Genomic DNA, 19,894 nt, shown 5'->3' with positions numbered 1-19,894 from the left:
TAATTTTGATGCCTGTATATTTTACGGTGCATTACCATCGTTTATATTATTAAATAATAAACTTGATATATTAACCTTCAGAAACTGTAAAAATCAACTTTTCACTTTATAATATATTGTTAATCACTGTAGTAATTACAGAAGGGCAAATGATGACATGAAGTTCATCAATAGAGGCAATGACCAATAAACATGTAGAGACACACAAACACTAAACACCATCAGGGTAACACGTGAAATTAATATAATGAAGTAAACATGAACTAAACTACATTAAATATAACACAGAACACACCAATGTACATAACTGATATTAAAAATAAGAAACATAACTATTCCCATAAAATATAATGAAATGAACTGGGTCACGTAGGGAATTCTGGGAATGCCCGATTATTGTTTTTTACCATAATTTTAACAATAATTTACCGTACAAGTACATGTACTCTCTTGTTAAACATAATATCAATTTTTACTGTTAATTATACAGAAAATCATACTTTTACATAAAATATATATATATATATATATACACTACCGGTCAAAAGTTTTGAAACACTTGACTGAAATGTTTGATGATCTTAAAAATCTTTTGATCTGAAGGCGTATGCTTAAATGTTTGAAATTAGTTTTATAGACAAAAATATAATTGTGCCACCATATTAATTTATTTCATTATAAAACAAAAAGTTAATTAAAAAAAAAAAAAAATATATATATATATTTTTTTTTTTAATTGATGACTTGGATCAAATAATAAAGAAAAGCAGCCAATAAGTGCCCAACATAGATGGGAACTCCTTCAATACTGTTTAAAAAGCATCCCAGGGTGATACCTCAAGAAGTTGGTTGAGAAAATGTCAAGAGTACATGTCTGCAAATTCTAGACAAAGGGTGACTACTTTGAAGATGCTCAAATATAACACAGTTTTGATTTATTTTGGATTTTGTTTAGTCACAACATAATTCCCATAGTTCCATTTATGTTATTCCATAGTTTTGAGGACTTTATTCTAAATTATTCTCTATTATTCTAAAATGTGGAAAAAATAAAAACATAATAAAGAATGAGTGTTTCAAAACTTTTGACCTGTAGTGTATATTTACAAAATCTTACCGTAAAACTGCATGTATTGACGTTTTAAATATATTTTTTTTTTTTACTGTATATTTTAAGGTAACGTTAACCACGTTAACATTTTTTTCTTTTTAATGTAGCATTTTTACAGTCGTTTACCGTTAAAATTACAAAGAACATTTACAGTGTAGTGCAAAATAAATTGATGATGTGTATCATTCATATTCTGCACTGATTAAAAGTCAATTGCCATACACCATCAGAAATTAAGAAAATAACGTCTTCAGCGATCTCTAGCAAAAACTGTTCCATTCTCAAGAAAATATATTAAAATAATAATAATAATAATAATAATTATGCCATTTAGATGTGGAGGATATTATCAGCCCATGTTACCATGTACAATGTCTTGAAACGGGCCTATATAATTCACAGCAGTTCCAATTATTTTTAGCTTCACTTGAGTGTGAGCCTATATCTTGTGCCTCCCTTGACAGACACCCACATGTTGAAAACTCCTGTACTAATGCACACCTCATTCATGAACATAGAGCTCCCAAAAACTTCCCACAAATTCAGTTTGGTTGCATAGCCAAGTTATCTGCCTGGTTGGTGGTGTTGTATGTTCCGACCCAGATTCTCCACTTTGCTGTTGTCCACCACATCACTTTGATTTTACTTTCCTTTCCATTTTTCCTCAAAATATTACGACTTTAATCTCATAATGCTGTGACTTTATTCTTGTCATTTTTACTTTATTCTCAAAATATGATAATAATAAATGACAATTGCAAATGTAATTGTTAAATTACTTTGATTTTATTGTTTGCGTTAGTTTCTGCACAATGAATAAATGAGCCGACAAGTTGTAATTTTCGCTTTGACACGCAATTTATATATAAAACGTGTTTGATCAATTTATTGACGTTTGCTCATATAAAGTTCTGAACAGGTGTCAGTGTTGTCTGCTTAATATAGGCCCTAACTGTTATTTGACAGGTAGGGTGGTCATTTTTTAAGTCATGGAAGGAAGGATTCTTCTTATTTTTATATTTTTATATTCTCTGTGGGCTAAGCCCCGGATGTCACAGATGTCTAGCGACGCCCCTGTCTGAACCAAAGGTAAATTTCGAAATAACAGAAAAGAAAAAAAGAAAAGAGAATGGAAATGACAATATTTGTCATTTGGTGCAAGAATATATCAAAAGATACTATTACAACTACTTGACAATATTCACAGATGGTTCAAAAGACCCAGAAACTGGTCATGTTGGAGTGAGTATTTTAAACCGAGAATTGAATAAAACATTAATAAAATAATTACTAACAATGTAGCGATACACAGCAGAATTAGTGGCAGTAACTCTGAGCTTACAATGGGTGGAGGAGGTTAAACCACACAGTGTTGATATATTCAGATTCAGCAGCAGCTTTTTACAGTATTATTCATTAAAACAACTAGAGCAAATGTTTTAATAGAAATATACACAACACCTTTAAATTACAACAACTTGGAATTGATGTTAAATTGTGATGTATACCTGCACATATGGGGATTAAAGCAGATAAACTAGCAAAATAATCTTTGAAATTGAATGAAAAAAATAGAGATTTCTTTTGGAAAAAATGAAGGGAAATCCCTAATTAAATGCAATCTACATAAACATTGGCAAAAGAGTTGGGATACAGGTAAAACAAGGTACACAATTCAAAGATCAAAATTAAACCCTTCAGATAAAGACATATAAGAAATGATTGAATCTTCAATAGACCACGGTTATGACACAATTAAATAATGCACTAGTTTTCATGAATAAAACAGATACAGAGAAATGTGAGGTATGTCAATGTAAAGGGAGCATGTGCTAATTAAATTATAATACAAAATAAAATAAAATAAATATATAATAATAATAAAAAAAAAAATTTAAAAAATAACTTGATGCAGAAAGAATTGAACTGAAAGAAGATATATATATATATAAATGAAAGGGAGTGGGATATGAAGGGATTACCAGAAATAGGAAATAAACAGTTGGAAGTGTCATCAATTATTAAATAGTTTAAGTTACTTCTGCGATTACTCTCTTCCTCTCCCGGTACCCAATGTTACAGAAGAACTCACCAAACAAGATGGATATACCCGCTGGCATCAAGCTTCTCCTCCTCGAGCAAGGGGACCGTCCAGTTGAGGATCACGTCCGTGAGTTTTTACAGCTGGCGAATTTAGTGTACTTTAATGACCACTTTTTTTTTTTCTTCAGGACTGGCCTTAATAGTGCACTAAAGGAGCTAATGCCTGCGGCGGATCCTCACTGGACACTACTCGAGTTCGTGGAGGTGGCCATACAAGTTAGTGGCTCACCTTTCATTGTGGGTGTGGTGGATGAGGACCTTGGATCTCCCCTCACAGAGGACGCTCTGAAGCCTCCCACGGCTCACCCATCGAAGCCTGCCACGGTTAATGAGCCAGCGCCCACGCCTGCCACGGTTAACGAGCCAGCGCCCATGACTGTAGCCTCGACCGTCCCAGAGCCAGTAGCCTCGACCATCCCAGAGCCAGCTCTCCCAAGTTAATAGACTTGCTCCCCACCCTGACTACCCTTCATCCTCCGCTGGTTCCAGCCAGCATAATGGACACCCTGGTTCCGTCCAGTACCCTGGTCCTACCTCCTCCACTGGCTCCACTCAGGACACTTCCACCTCCTCCTGGTCAGCCGGCTCGTCCCACGTTACCGGCTCGACCTTCGCCCCTTGCGAAACCATGGTCAAGGGGAACCTCAAACCCTCCGACTCTGCCTAGACCCTCCGAGCCCTGGACTCTGCCTTGGCCCTTCGTTCCCTCTGTCCCACCTCGGCTCTATGTCCCTTTGGCTCCACCATGGTCCTTCAGCCAATCGGCTTCTTCGGGGTCCCTTGTCCCTTCAGCTCTGCCTTGATTAATTATAATTAATAATTAATAATATTTATCTTTATTTATCACACATTATACATTTGCACATATACAGTGAAATTCTTTTTTTCACATATCCCAGCTAAGCTGGGGTCAGAGTGCAGGGTCAGCCATGATACGGTGCCCCTGGAGCAGATAGGGCCAAGGGCCTTGCTCAAGGGCCCCAACAGTGGCATCTTGGCGGTGCTTGAACCCCTAACCTTCTGATCAGTAACCCAGAGCCTTAACCGCTGAGCCACCACATGAAATGTCACAGTCTGTCTCCCACATGTTTACCTAGGACTCTTATTTTGAATTGTTCCCTTGGACTACATCTCCCATAGTGCACTGCCCTCATCACTTCCATCTGTTCCTCATCCTCACCTGTCTACCATTTCATCATTAGTTCTTTTTGTATAAATACCCTCCTGTTTTGTTCATTCCTTGTGAGTTCTTGTATTGCAATGTCTTATCGATTCCTTGTTTGATATCATCCACTCCAGTGTCAATTATTACATATTTAAGTTACTCCTGTGACTCCTCTCCCAGTACCCAACATTACAGGAAGTGGGTGCTATTTTATTTTTTTGTGTGTGGCCAGTGAGGGAGGTCAGACTTTATTGATTATTTCATTTTTGTTTTAAATACAGGTAAGAGTTTCCCATTCAGTCTGTTTATTTTGGCCTTTTTATTTTTCTGAAGTTTCTTTGCTCCCATTTTCCTTTGTGTAAATAAACAAATGATTTCTTTGATCACTGTCTTAGTCGTTTGTGTAAAGAGCGTGAGACGGGACTCCAGGGTTCTTTATTTTCTTAAGGAACTCTTCTTTTGGTAACGTTTCCCAAGACTGTCAATGAATAGCACAGTATTTTGTATTCAGAACCTTAAATACAGTGTATCATGTAGTTTTATCGATTGAGACACAACTAATGAACACTGGTAACATTCTCAGCCCATTAAATCAGTCTTCTTGGACAGAAATGCAAATAACCCAGAATCAAAACACATTCAATCAAATATATATATATAAATATATATATGTACCATCTTTTTCATTTCTCAATTGCCTTTGATCTCATCTGATAAAAAGGACAGGTTATAGTCCAAGAGACCCGATTTCAGTTGTAATTCAATTGTTGATTTCAGGAATGTACATTTGTACTAGTAACTTTGTAATTCATTGAAAATATTAGCAATGAACTTCTTAATAGTAAAAAAAAAAAAAGAAAAACAGATTCCTGTAATTGTGTTTTTAATATGGGTGAATGAATGACAGATCATTGTGATATTCAATTGTTATGAATCAGCGTTTTTATTTCAAGAATGGATATTTCCTTATATAGGCCTAATAATGTCATCTTTGACATCAAATATGAGCATTTTCATTAGTAATCAATTTCTTACATCAATATTTGCATTTTTAACTAGTATGTATTGCTCATATCTATCATACATATTTTTCACATGATTAAAAGTAAATTCGGTTTGTCATTCACCAGCAGGAATTAAAAACATTACATATTCAGCCATCTCCAACTTAAACTGTTATTTCATTATATTTGATTGAGCACTGAACAATGATTGTTAATAATTATCTCATTTAGATGTGGATGATATTATCAGCACAATGATTTGATCTTTTGTCTCTGATTTGAGTGTGTGCTTCAAGATGCCCAAAACAACTACTGTATGAAACAGTCCACAAGTCCCTCAATGATGATCATTTCATTAAAGTTATTGTCAAAGTGTGTGTTGAATACTCAGAGGACACGTTCAACTTTTATTAAACATTTCTACATAAAAATCACAACAAATTCACACGCAGCTGTTACCGGTGACTGATGCTCGCCGTGGATTTGATGTGATTGTGCTAAACTAAACGTTTCCTTGTCGCGTGTTTTTGTCTTCAAATAAAGCACAGTAGTCCTGCTCAGTGTTCACAATGTTTTTACTCCATTAAACTATTTCACCACTCCAGTTTTTCTCTAAATGTGAGAGGAGAAAACACAATCTGGAGCGTCTCTCGGAGACACACAAGCACTGAGTCGAGCGGGTTGAGTCTATATGGTTCTCATGTGTGTTTCAAGAGCGCAGCGCCGCTCAGCAGCTGTTCATTACTGAACTCAGACAGTGTTTGTGTGTGAGGTTACAGATCCGATCAGAGAGATGGCAGAAACCGCTCCAGCTGTCAAATCGCCCAAGAAGAAATCTGCAGCTAAACCCAAGAAAACGGGTCCAAGCGTCGGTGATCTCATCGTCAAAGCTGTGTCCGCATCCAAGGAGAGGAGCGGCGTGTCTCTCGCCGCCCTGAAGAAAGCTCTCGCCGCCGGTGGATACGATGTGGAGAAGAAGAACTCCCGCGTCAAACTCGCCATCAAGAGTCTGGTGACTAAAGGGACTCTGATCCAGACCAAAGGAACCGGCGCCTCCGGCTCATTCAAGATCAACAAGAATCAAGCCGAGAGCAAGAAGAAACCCGTGAAGAAAGCCGCTCCTAAAGTCAAGAAACCCGCTGCTGCCAAGAAGCCCAAGAGTGCCGCGACAAAGAAACCCGCCGCTAAGAAATCCCCCAAGAAGGTGAAGAAACCCGCAGCCGCTAAGAAGGCACCGAAGAGCCCCAAGAAGGCATCGAAGAGCCCCAAGAAGACAAAGTCAGCAACCCCCAAGAAAGCAGCAAAGAGTCCCAAAAAGACCAAAGCTGCCAAACTCAAAATGGCAAAGACTAAAGCAGCCAAACCTAAAAAGGCAGCCCCCAAAAAGAAGTAAATAGACTCATTACAGAGTTTCTTCCCTAAAACGGCTCTTTTAAGAGCCACACACTAATTCATATAAAAGAGCAATACTTTATTTATTGTTCGGATTTATTGTTTTTCATAAATACTATCCTGCATTGTTGTGAGAATAGTCGATCACTTCTCTGTTTGTTTATTATAATATAAAAAGAAGTTTAAAATCAAGGTCAGTGCAATTAATTGACAACATTTTATACAAATGATTCAATTATGATGAATTGATTATGTCTTTAAGTCTTTATACCAATGAGGAATATCTAATATATACTTACATTTGTGTCCTTCTTATCACATATACTATTATTGTTGAACTTCCTAATATTCATCAATATTTTTAAGCTAACAAATTATCTCTCAATATTAGCCCATTCTTGGAATATTTATTGATTATATATATATATATATATATTTTTTTTTTTTCCTATTGAGCTGATTTAATCGAAAATGTCTTAGAATATTAGTGCCAGAATAATTAAGTCATTGTTACTTTGAACATTCAAATAAAATCATATTTTAACATTGTGACTCTCTCCAGAAGAAGACAGGAGGTAATGGTCCAGTTCAAAAGCACCCAACGGGCAGTATTTATTGCCTATAATGTGTACAACCTAAAACATGGGTATCAGGAGGTGTCCTAACTTCCTGAAAAACAGTAAACTTTGCAAGCTTTCTGACTCTCAGCCATATTCAACTCAAAACTGAACCCCACTTTTTCTTTCCTCCAACCCAACTGTCTCCCCGTCCAATTCTTAACGCTGTCCTATAATAATCGAGAGGCTTCTCACTGCAGAGCCAAAGGGTGGAGCTTCATTTAGTCCAGCTCCTCCTCTAGGTCCAGCCGCTAGGGACGGGCGATACCACTTATTTTCTTTTCGATCCGATACCAATACCGATACCTTTATTAAATTGAATTCACCATCGATATTCTTGATAGCACATCAGTATCGGAAGTATCAATACTTTAGTATCGATCCACCCATCTCTGCCGGCCACACCCCTATTCAACTTGGTAGCACTAGTTCAGCGAGCAATACTGTTGAAGTTGGTGGACAGAAGATTTGACGTATTGGCAGTACATAAAACTGAACTTTAAAGATAGACTGAACTTTGAGACGTGTGTACAATGTTTCCATAGACATATTTCGCTATCTTGACATGAATGTTAATGTTAGTTATTTTTGAGTCCATGAAATGATAATTTGTGTTTCGGCAAAACATTTTAAGTTTAGTCTCAGCTAAGGTTAACACTGTCTATAACAACCGATTCATACTATTGATAGCTCATTAAATGAGCTAGCTAGCATCCATCCCATTCCCTATCAAACAGTGCGCTACACAGGTGGACGTTGCCTATGGCAACCATTAACAAGTGTAGTCAGTGTGTGTGTATTATGCGAAATCATCATAGCTTTTATTTATTGATTGATTGATTTTTTATTTATTTGCTGACAGATGTTTAAATGGTGTGTGTTTGTTTGTTTAACCTGGACAGATGCATCAGACAATACTGAAGCAAAGACATGATCCCCTTCTCTCTATAGAGACATGCACAGTGTGCTGCAAAGAGTACCACTTTGAATACTGTAAAATGGCGTATAACCATTTACATGAGGTACAAAATCATGTTGCAAATCACAAACGGATTGCAGTTCAACTGGAAGGTATGTGTGTAAATTATTTTAAGTCCTTTATACAGTTCAATTATTCTGTGTGTGTGTGTGTGTGTGTGTGTGTGTGTGTGTGTGTGTGTCACACACAATGATGTTTGAAAGTTTATGAACCCTTCTGTTTTTCACATGTTTTGGCCCTGGTCATTTCTCCCTAGAATATGAAAATAAAAAAATATAAGTCATTTACATTTCCTCGTATTGTGAAACCTTTGGGAACTCCGAATCCCAAAGGTTCACATACTTCTGCACACAAGGATATTTAATGTATTAAGTAAATAATCCAAATATATTCAAACTATGTGTCTTTTTTTGTTAATCATGTCTTGTTTTATCAGAAAATGTAGCATAAATGAAGATATAATAATAAAGTAAATGAAAAACAGATTTCCAAATGGGGTTCACAAACTTTGAATCACTATATACTGTATGCAGTTTGCCAATATGTAGATTGCTCAACAAATGATTCATATTCCCTAGCACCACAGTTATATGCTAATTATCTGAAGAACATTTATTTTATCTTGTATGTTGCTTTTTTCCCTTTCTCTCTTTTATCTCGATCTCTGTCTTATTATATGTCAGTTAGTTTTGATCATTGTTAAATTCATAAACAAGGACAACTATATAAATACTCATTAGACCGGGGTAGGCAATCACCCTGCGAGGGCTGGTGTAGGGTTCAGGCATCTGTTCCAGCCGAGTAGTAACGCACCTAATTTGACTGATCAGCTAAAAGTCTCTGATCAGGGCTTTAATTAGTAGAATCAGGTGTGTTACTGCTTGGAAATAACAAAACCTTCCCTCACACTGGCCCTAGTGATCGGTGGGTGTCTGGTAATAAATCCAAGATGGATTTTAATGTTGTTGTGCTTTTGAGCAAGGCACATCACCCCAAGACCTCTACAGGGGCACTGCACTGTATAAAACAGTATTGTAAACAAGACAAGACATTTTAGATGTTGTCATCATCAAGTGCAGTCTAGGCTGCAGACAAACACCACATTTTCACTTCTGCTATTGCACGTCAAAAATAATCAGAAGGGATGCTCTGATTAAACATTTGACAACCTGTAAAAATACACCATCCAGACAGCCTCCACCCACAGCACCAGCAGCGCCAGCACCTCCATACCCAACAGCACCACTGTCAGCAGTAAGATTATGTGCACAGACTAGGTCAAGCTCCACACATTTGACTCTGCAGTGAGCACCACTTGTAATAATCCCTAATTACTCCCATCCTGACACCTCCCCCCAATCAACAGGTAACCAAAGAATGACTGACATCACAAGAAAAAAATAAGGGAAAGGAGAAAAGCACACACACATAGTGAGGAACAACTGGCCTCTGCGCCACACTATTTTAAAATACCTTTATTTGTCATACTGTAATATCATTTGTGTTTGCACATATAAAAATAAAATCTCCCGTTTGTACCTTTTCCAAACCTGATTTTCTAGAATAGTTTGATTTTATTTTCAAACAAGCTCTCGTCCACTTTTTCAGAAGATTCAGATTCGTAATGTGTATGAAATTAACCACCTTCAAGGATCTACATTTATTTAAATATAATAATAATAATAATAATAATAATAATAATAATTTCATTGTTTAATTCAAACCTTGATTTGTGCTAAAGTCATTTATATAAAACCTCATGGGCTTTTTTTCCCCCACTAATATTTTTTCCTTTAATTTTTGTGCTCAGATATATACAAAATAATAATAATTATACAACAGTTGTTTGTTTCTGTCTTTTACATTATTTTTCTAAACTTTTAAAAGAGTTGAAACTCCCTCTTGAACACATTCATCAACAGAGAGAGAGGGAGTGGTTTGGAGTTTGGAGGGAAGAGCAGTGATTGGTTAGAATGTTTTCAGACTCTAGCCAATAGGCGTCTGCCAGACTCTTATAAATACTGTAAACGGGAACATGACGACACATTATTTCTCTCTGTACAATTGCAGGTTGAACTACATATTGAAAATGAGCGGCAGAGGTAAAACCGGCGGTAAAGCTCGTGCAAAGGCTAAAACTCGTTCATCCAGGGCAGGACTGCAGTTCCCCGTCGGTCGTGTACACAGACTGCTCCGCAAAGGAAACTACGCAGAGCGCGTTGGTGCCGGTGCTCCTGTTTATCTGGCCGCTGTGCTCGAGTATCTCACCGCTGAAATCCTGGAGTTGGCCGGAAACGCCGCTCGGGACAACAAGAAGACTCGTATCATTCCCCGTCACCTGCAGCTGGCAGTGCGGAACGATGAAGAGTTGAACAAACTCTTGGGTGGAGTGACCATCGCTCAGGGTGGTGTGCTGCCCAACATCCAGGCTGTGCTGCTGCCCAAGAAGACCGAGAAACCCGCCAAGAAATAAACGGACTAAAGTCTGATTCACTGAAACACAAAGGCTCTTTTAAGAGCCACACACTTCAACTATAAGAGAGTGATCTTTTTCTTAAATGTGAAAAATATTGAGTAAGGGTAGACTGCAGACCTGGAGCACAGGCACTTTTACGCCCCTGCTGTTCCTGATGCGTCCTATAGGGGGAGGATATACGGCGAAATAATGTAAAATCGACGCTCGAAACTTTTACATTAATAACCGTCCAGTCCATAGACGTTGATTAATTGAGTGGTTTTGTGAATTTAAATATAGACGTTACATTAAGATATCAGACACCGTAATGATCTGGATTAAAATATCTGTAAATATTCACTGTTGGTCTTCATACATAGCCTACAGGAGACAGTGCAACTGAGTGATATATGTTATTGTGACTTTAGATATAGTTACATTCAGATATTAACCATATTTAGCCCATCAGACATACAGTGTAATCATATACACCATCGATGAAATATCTGCTGTAGTACTCACTATTGGTTGTCATACCGCTACAGAACAGTATCCTACATAGCATTTTATGAAGACAAACACTATTCACCCCTTTCTCAAATTCCAAGGGCCATTTAGCCAACAATTTATTTATTAACACCCTTTATTAACAACATGAACTGCAGAAGTGTTGTCCTCTTGCCAGACGCTAGATGCTGAGGTGCAAAGTCATGAAAGTCAAACCACCAGACGCTAGGATGACTCCAGTTGATGATTCCCATATGGCTCGCCACTCTTCTTTATCTGTTGTTCAATCTGCCTGTCAAAATGCTCCCGCTCACTGATAAAAAAAAAGCAAAAGTTGGATAGTTGTAGAGAAAATGGTTATTTGTAAATAATGGCAGGATGTCATGTTTGACCATTTATAGGATCCTTACAGTACCTTATGTCAATGACAGGTCCTTACGGAAATTTCTCCTCTTTCCGCAAAAGCAAGAGCACAGATGATGGACTACCAGAGAAAGAACTGAGACTGATCACACCCCAAATAAGCCAAGTGTCATTTTGCATGCTTAGATTTCCAACAAAATCAAAAGTGTCTTTTCTATATTAACCACAAAGACAATTGTTTTTAGAGCAATGATCTCACATTATGGATAAACTATTTGACTTATTAAAAACAATGTGAATCTGACACCATGCAGAGCACAGCTAACCCATGAGACCTACCTCTGGAAAAAGGACATCCGTAATTAATTTGATCTTGTCACTGTGCTGTCCAGAATTGAAGTCAGGTGAGAGTGAATTGCATCAATTTGCTCCTGATCTTCTCTGCACAGGTACTGTCTTGGTGGAACGCTTGGAAAAAGTGTCAAGCCACTTTGATATCTGTTGGTCTCTGATGATGGACTGTGTGCAGAGAAAATTGAGAATGACATTGAAAACATTTCCATGTATGTCTCTGTAACTAGTTTATTTACTAGACAAGCTATTGGTATGAAATGCAGTAAAAAAGAAACAAAATTTAAAACGCATTCTTGATGTATGAATGTGGCTATCTGTTCCTCTTGTTGCCACAATGAAGTCCACCAGCATCTGGTTGGACGACATTCAGTTCCTCTAGGCAAAAACATGTTGCGTCAAGTCATGAGTTAGTCCTGGAAAACCCCTGTAAAGAGGTCGTAGTGTCCCTTTGGTCAGGCATCTTGCCTCCTCGGTCCAGTGGGTGAACCTTTTCCCATGCCTTTCAAAAGAAAGAAAAAATGTCATTTGTTGGCCCCCAATAGGACAACTCTTGTTACTGACAATCAACAACAGGCTGGTTACAGCATTAGTATTCAATTAGTATTGTTAGAATTCAATGACCAGCAATAAAGTACAACTTCAGAGCAACCTTATGAAAATAGAAAAGCTCGCCTGAGTGAAACTGAATGGAGTGTTCAATTACACTACACGAGAACATTTCTAGTTTTTATTATTACTGGTTTTATGATGAGATTTGCTGTTTTGTTCTTTTATGGTTTCTATCAGGTTCTGTTAGGCAGCTGTAAAATATAATGATTTATACAATAAAATATAATAATTAAACTAAGAGGTAATATTTAGAAATATCATTTTATATTTCTAATATATTCGAGTGAATCTGTGATCTTTGGTACGTCAGCGCTGACGTGCTTTAGGCTCCTCCTTCAGTGCTGTGTTTCTATTAGGTCCTGTAAGCATCTTTAAATATCCTCTCCAGCAGCTTCATTCCTCACATTCAGTTGATAGTTGAACTCTTATCATGTCTGGAAGAGGTAAAGGCGGTAAAGGACTCGGAAAAGGAGGCGCCAAGCGTCACCGCAAAGTGTTGCGTGATAACATCCAGGGAATCACCAAACCCGCAATCCGTCGTCTCGCTCGCCGTGGCGGTGTCAAGCGTATCTCCGGTCTGATCTACGAGGAGACTCGCGGTGTGTTGAAGGTGTTTCTGGAGAACGTTATCCGTGATGCCGTCACCTACACTGAACACGCCAAGAGAAAGACCGTCACTGCCATGGACGTTGTGTACGCGCTGAAACGACAGGGACGAACTCTGTACGGATTCGGAGGATAAACGACTTTATTCAGGAGAAACCCGACAAACCCAACGGCTCTTTTAAGAGCCACACACAATCTCACATAAAGAGTTAAATGTTTTTACTGTAATGACTTGTAGTTTTAATCAATTACTGAGTAAGTTGTACTTTTCTGTAAATGTCTAAGTTTTTGGAAAAATGAAATGTCTCTTTTCCTTGAACAAACATGAACTATCCTTAATTTGTTCCGTTAGATCATATATTATTTTGCTGTTGGACACAAACGTGGTTTCACATTATTTTAAACACATAATTATATTGTTTGTAATGAAGTGTGTCCCTGATAATACAGTTCATATAAATGTATTTCTCACCAAAGCGATTCAAGAGATGAAAAATACAAATAGATCAGAATATTATCAAATGCAGGACAGTATAAAAGATATAAAATTAGATTAAAACAAAGTGTTAAAACGGTTTATGGTGTTTAATGGTTTAAAGTGTGTTTATGGTTATAAACCACAGTATTACTCGCAGAAAAAATATTGAAATACTTTATAAACAATTATTTCTTAAGAACTGTTTATTTTCTCATATTACTACAAAATAAAATAAAAATGAGCGGGAGAACTAAAGAAAGGAAATGTAATCGTGTGGGGGATGGAAACTTTCAAACATGAGGCGAGAGGCGGGACTTTCATTTGGAAGTCTTTGATTGGCTCTTTCCGACCCGTCAAACTTACAACTGTCCAATGAAATCATTTAATGGGTTTGACCAATGAAAATACGCAATCAGAGGACACGGATCATCTCCTCACAGAATTAGCATAGAGGAGGGAATAAATACTTGTATGAGCGGTTGAAGAATCATTATTGTGAGTTTGTTCTTCAGATCATCATGCCTGAACCAGCTAAATCCGCACCGAAGAAAGGATCCAAGAAGGCCGTCACAAAGACCGCCGGTAAGGGAGGAAAGAAGCGCAGGAAGTCCAGGAAGGAGAGTTACGCTATCTACGTGTATAAAGTCCTGAAACAGGTTCATCCTGACACCGGGATCTCTTCCAAGGCGATGGGAATCATGAACTCTTTCGTCAACGACATCTTCGAGCGCATCGGCGGTGAAGCGTCTCGTCTCGCTCACTACAACAAGCGCTCCACCATCACATCGAGAGAGATCCAGACCGCCGTGCGTCTGCTGCTGCCCGGTGAACTGGCCAAACACGCCGTGTCTGAGGGCACAAAGGCCGTCACCAAATACACCAGCTCCAAGTAAAATAACGTCCTGTTTCTCAACCAACCCAAAGGCTCTTTTAAGAGCCACACATGTTCTCGTTTAAAGAGTTTCTTGTTTCTGTGCAGATTAGGAAGAGGCTATAAACCAAGTTTGTTTTCAGCCGGATATGATTAATCCGATGAACTGTCACAATAAAAGTGTGCTTTAGATTTACACCAACTCGTGGTGAAAAATATATATGTATTGATTGCAACTGTAAGTGTACTTCCAAGAAAAAAATTCCACTTGCAGGCGCCAATAGACCACTTGTAGTAACTCTGTAAACCAATGCTCAAAGTGGTTCAAAACACACAATTTGTTTATATTTCAATGTAAGAAATAACCACACAAACCAAAATGTACATGAAGATATTTTTTATTTGGGAATATATTATAATGCATTCCACATATATTTATGCATTTTATAAACAATGTGGAAAGAACATTATAATTTGAAATGTTGAAATGGAAATAAACTTTCACTTACAATAAAGATGCTTCTGTTAAATTTTTCCCCATACACATGTAAATTGACTTAGTCATTTTTCAGATCTTTTGCTCTGCCGTTCACCCAGGGTCTTTAGCCACTGCCTCAAGCCGGGATGCCTCGCTCTCCCTGGCTTCAATCACCGTCAGTGAAGCCTGGAACACACCTACATTGGGAGCACGTATGCTCCAGGGTCTAACTCTCGGTGAGTGAAGTTAGGGAGTGTGGCTCATCTCGGCTTGAATGACATGTCTGTGCCCCCTGGATGTGCAGTTGAACAAGGGGTTTGATGAAAAAATGCAATCGGGAGGAGCGGTTCCTCCAGGCCCTCGGTGATGGTGACTGAAGCCGAGGAGGATGGTGCCTCTCGGCTTGAGGCAGAAGGCCCTGGGTGAACGGCAAAGAAAAATCTGTGAAAAAATGACTGTCAATGTATTGGGAGTGCGTGTGCTCCAGGGTCTAACTTACGGTGAGTGAAGCCGGGGAGGGTGGCTCATCTCGGCTTGAAAAACATGTCCGAGCCCCCCGGATGTGCCGTTGAACAGGGTTTGATGAAAAAATGCAGTCGGGAGCATGTGTTCTCCATACCCTCAGTGATGGTGACTGAAGCAGAGAGGTGTGGATCAGTTCGTGGGTCCAAAAGCCGAGTTCTTTGTCAACAGTATGGCAGTAACACGCTATAACTGCACACCGTGTGTAAGTGTAAACTCAAATAAACACAGTCCACGGTTTTCCACTCTGAACCTTCGCGAATTGGCATCAGGGATATATATACAACCCTCATTTCGTTGTTTTCAACTTTTCATTATCTACACGACCCATCAGTGAATGATCTAGCTTTTCATTGGTCGGCTTTATCCAGAGACAAACATGGATGACACAAATCTTTACATCACTCGTGTCGACTGCCCTGTTAGGCTATTTTGAGTGATTACCCAATCACAACCACACAGAAGATTTTGTTCTTAAGACCCTCCCAAATATCATGTTTTGATTTTCACTCTTGACACGTTTAAAAAAATCGTATTGTTATAGCTTTGCAATCATCAAAATCTCTTTAAAATATTAAATCTTGAGACCCAGATCTTTCAAATGATATATTGGATGTCACAATTTCACAGTTTAAACATGCATTAAACATAAATTAAACGTAAACAAATACGCAAGTGGGTCATTTTTGAACCACCCGTCATTAAGAGGTTAAAATGAAATACATAGAAAATAAATGTACTGTCAACTAAAAACTTTAACAGCTGAATATCGAAGATCACGACATCTATGTGCAGTATCGCAATCAACACAGGATGAACTCTTATAGACCTTACAGGAATTGTTCAGCTAAAAATTAAAATTATCTCATTATTTACTCACCCTGATGCCATGCACGATGTGTGACTTTCTTTCATTTGCTGAACACAAAGATTTTTAGAAGAATTTCCATACAATGTAAGTGAATGGGTGGCAAAAATTTGAAGCTACAAAAAGCACATAAGGGCAGCATAAAAGTAATCCATAAAACTTCAGTGGTTAAATCCGTATCTTCAGAAGTGATATGATAGGTGTGGATGAGAAAATATCAATATTTAAGTCCCTTTTTTATTATTAATTCTCCTTCCTGCTCCGTTAATTTCCACTTTCACTTTCACACTCACCTTCTGTTTTTGGTGATTCACATTCTTCATGCATATCGACCTCTAATTGACAGGGAGTATGGCATGAGTGTAAGTAAAGGATGAGAAGATTTTCATTTTTGTGTGAACTATCCCTTTAATCGTTAATCTTGTGTCCCAATCAGTATCTATAGTCTTAAAGTTTGCACAACAAAAACATACTCAGTTTAGCAATTTATGTATAAAATATGTTACACGTAGCCAATTGACCCCTAAACCATTACAAAATAATTTTCTGTAAAGCTGTTTGGAAATTATGAACGTTGTAAAAAGCGCTATACAAATACAATTGACTTGACTTGAAGTCCAAGATCACTTTCATATCAGGCAAAAAAAAAAAAAAAAAATGTAATTTTTAATTGGAGCTTTTTTATTTATTTATTAAATTATTGTTTATTTATGTTTTAGCTAGAACAGACATGATTACAATCCAGGCCAAGGAACCGGCACAAAATTGAGAAGCTTTCTAAATTGCTGTCCCGAAAATAAATTAAGGTATTTTTCTAAAACTGCTCTTTTTTTAAAAAAACAAAGTAAAGTCCGTAGTTTTTTTTCAGTATTAAAATAATTTCCCCTATCCCAGCCTAGTAGGCTAGTGGTAGAGCAGAAACTCTGCAAATATGCTCAGTTAGTTTATTGTAAAATTGATTTTATTACTGTCCACTTTCCACTCTATCTGTGTATGTTTCTGAAAAGGGTAATTCATCTATGCATCTGTCATTATTCTCTACATTCAGTTCTTAATAAATGCTACTTTTGTTATTCCTTAGACAAAAGTAAAAATTCAGGAGGGGTCATCAAATCTTGATGGACTTACGACAGATTTGGCAGTAACTGACAACACTCTTCAAGACTGGATGAATGATATCAAGGAGTGGGCTGATAATGGTAAGCACATTTTAGATTGTTTATTACCTTAGCAATATACAATGGTTATTGTTTTAACCTTTTCAAAAACATAAGATCGCCTCACTTTAGTGTCATTTACACTTTTTCATTATTTGTTCTGCTTGTGAGTTGAAATGTATTGACTTGATTTTATGCTTGATTGTTGTACCTCTGATGTAGTCATAGATGTAAGTTTTAATGAACTTGAATTGTAAAGTCATATCCCTTTAATAATTTAGCAACAACTGAGAACGCAGGCAATCAACAGGTGCTGCAGAGGAAGATCGAGACACTGTATGTGAGCATCAGACAGAGGAAGCACAATCTTTACCATCAGACAGGTTTGATACGTTTTAAACTGTAAACATCTAAAACATTTTCAAGCTTTAAGCAAATGTACAAACTTGGTTGCATTTTATTATTTTATACATATTTTCAGGATCCTGTGTATCTCTGACAGCTAAAGAGTTCATACATTTGGAAAACAATAATGTGCTACAGTTTTTCCTCAATCGCTAACAAACTAAAACTGATTTAATTGGCCCAATTCTCCAAACAATTCCTTTAAATCTTGAAACAAAGACACATTTTTGACCAGTCTCTTTAAACTAATTGTAACATGTTTTAACAGGTGTTAATGTTTTCTCCAAAACTGGACAAAATTTTTCCCTGTTTGTCATAGGTAAAAAAAAAAAAGAAAAAAAGCACAATCACTCAAAATATTTCACACAAGGAGTCACACCTTGAACCCAGCTAACACAAGTCACCATGAGTAAACACAAAGTAGCTAAATAGTTCACAAACCAGTCAGAATTTCAATATGAATAAAAAGAGTTACAGGTAACGACGGGCTTTGCAAAAATGTATTTTCACAATGTTTGAAGAGCTTGAAGGCAGAGAGATGGGAGACAAAGAGGAAGAGGAAGATGAAGGGACAGAAGAACAGATCTCCCTGATTAGACTAGCTCTATTCTGGTTACTATGTTCTTAATTACAGTACTGTAATGTAGGCTACACCATGGAAATACACTTTTTGAAAATTACCTTACTTACCTGCATAAAATTTATATTTGTGCTTTAAGATGGAAACAAGAGAAGACATATACTTCGGAGAAAAATTTTGGAAGATAAAACCAAATTAAGTGCAGCCATAGATGACTACAACAGGTCAGCACATGAAAAACATGAAAGGGTTATGCTTGGCCATGGGAACTGGATGAGCATGGTATGTCATGTAACTCATTTAAATTCAGAAAGATATACAGGTGCATCTCAATAAATTAGAATGTCGTGGAAAAGTTCATTTTTTTCAGTAATTCAACTCAAATTGTGAAACTCGTGTATTAAATAAATTCAATGCACACAGACTGAAGTAGTTTAAGTCTTTGGTTCTTTTAATTGTGATGATTTTGGCTCACATTTAACAAAAACCAAATCCAAATCCTGCTGGAAAATGAAATCAGCATCTTTAAAAAGCTGGTCAGCAGAAGGAAGCATGAAGTGCTCCAAAATTTCTTGGTAAACGGGTGCAGTGACTTTGGTTTTCAAAAAACACAATGGACCAACACCAGCAGATGACATTGCACCCCAAATCATCACAGACTGTGGAAACTTAACACTGGACTTCAAGCAACTTGGGCTATGAGCTTCTCCACCCTTCCTCCAGACTCTAGGACCTTGGTTTCCAAATGAAATACAAAACTTGCTCTCATCTGAAAAGAGGACTTTGGAACACTGGGCAACAGTCCAGTTCTTCTTCTCCTTAGCCCAGGTAAGACGCCTCTGACATTGTCTGTGGTTCAGGAGTGGCATAACAAGAGGAATACGACAACTGTAGCCAAATTCCTTGACATGTCTGTGTGTGGTGGCTCTTGATGCCTTGACCCCAGCCTCAGTCCATTCCTTGTGAAGTTCACCCAAATTCTTGAATCGATTTTGCTTGACAATCCTCATAAGGCTGCGGTTCTCTCGGTTGGTTGTGCATCTTTTTCTTCCACACTTTTTCCTTCCACTCAACTTTCTGTTAACATGCTTGGATACAGCACTCTGTGAACAGCCAGCTTCTTTGGCAATGAATGTTTGTGGCTTACCCTCCTTGTGAAGGGTGTCAATGATTGTCTTCTGGACAACTGTCAGATCAGCAGTCTTCCCCATGATTGTGTAGCCTAGTGAACCAAACTGAGAGACCATTTTGAAGGCTCAGGAAACCTTTG

General features: G+C 37.7%; 4 protein-coding genes across 4 annotated transcripts; all 4 read left to right on the top strand.

The window, feature by feature from the left end:
- The first annotated feature begins 6,125 nt into the window (after nucleotides 1–6,125).
- LOC127411305 (histone H1-like) lies at nucleotides 6,126–6,776 on the top strand. Its single transcript, XM_051646787.1, has one exon. It carries the CDS (start codon nucleotides 6,177–6,179, stop codon nucleotides 6,774–6,776), a length of 600 nt encoding a protein of 199 aa, XP_051502747.1. The 5' UTR covers nucleotides 6,126–6,176.
- A 3,677-nt stretch (nucleotides 6,777–10,453) lies between these two features.
- LOC127410987 (histone H2A-like) lies at nucleotides 10,454–10,906 on the top strand. The gene has a single exon (XM_051646295.1). It carries the CDS (start codon nucleotides 10,461–10,463, stop codon nucleotides 10,842–10,844), a length of 384 nt encoding a protein of 127 aa, XP_051502255.1. The 5' UTR covers nucleotides 10,454–10,460; the 3' UTR covers nucleotides 10,845–10,906.
- A 2,163-nt stretch (nucleotides 10,907–13,069) lies between these two features.
- On the top strand, nucleotides 13,070–13,459 carry LOC127411243 (histone H4). Its single transcript, XM_051646663.1, has one exon. The coding sequence runs from the start codon at nucleotides 13,090–13,092 to the stop codon at nucleotides 13,399–13,401; it is 312 nt and encodes a 103-aa protein (XP_051502623.1). The 5' UTR covers nucleotides 13,070–13,089; the 3' UTR covers nucleotides 13,402–13,459.
- Nucleotides 13,460–14,248: 789 nt separating this feature from the next.
- On the top strand, nucleotides 14,249–15,002 carry LOC127411067 (histone H2B-like). The gene has a single exon (XM_051646424.1). The coding sequence runs from the start codon at nucleotides 14,262–14,264 to the stop codon at nucleotides 14,634–14,636; it is 375 nt and encodes a 124-aa protein (XP_051502384.1). The 5' UTR covers nucleotides 14,249–14,261; the 3' UTR covers nucleotides 14,637–15,002.
- The last annotated feature ends 4,892 nt before the right edge of the window (nucleotides 15,003–19,894 follow it).

The sequence above is a fragment of the Myxocyprinus asiaticus genome, chromosome 2 (genome assembly GCF_019703515.2).
Source record: "Myxocyprinus asiaticus isolate MX2 ecotype Aquarium Trade chromosome 2, UBuf_Myxa_2, whole genome shotgun sequence".
In the NCBI taxonomy this organism is placed as follows: domain Eukaryota; kingdom Metazoa; phylum Chordata; class Actinopteri; order Cypriniformes; family Catostomidae; genus Myxocyprinus; species Myxocyprinus asiaticus.
Note: the sequence above shows the minus strand (reverse complement) of the source record. Positions and strands in the feature narration are given on the sequence as shown.

Excerpts from the sequence above, each read along its gene's own strand:
- LOC127411243 (XM_051646663.1), top strand. The coding sequence starts at position 13,090 with ATGTCTGGAAGAGGTAAAGGCGGTAAAGGACTCGGAAAAGGAGGCGCC.
- LOC127411067 (XM_051646424.1), top strand. The coding sequence starts at position 14,262 with ATGCCTGAACCAGCTAAATCCGCACCGAAGAAAGGATCCAAGAAGGCC.
- LOC127411305 (XM_051646787.1), top strand. The coding sequence starts at position 6,177 with ATGGCAGAAACCGCTCCAGCTGTCAAATCGCCCAAGAAGAAATCTGCA.
- LOC127410987 (XM_051646295.1), top strand. The coding sequence starts at position 10,461 with ATGAGCGGCAGAGGTAAAACCGGCGGTAAAGCTCGTGCAAAGGCTAAA.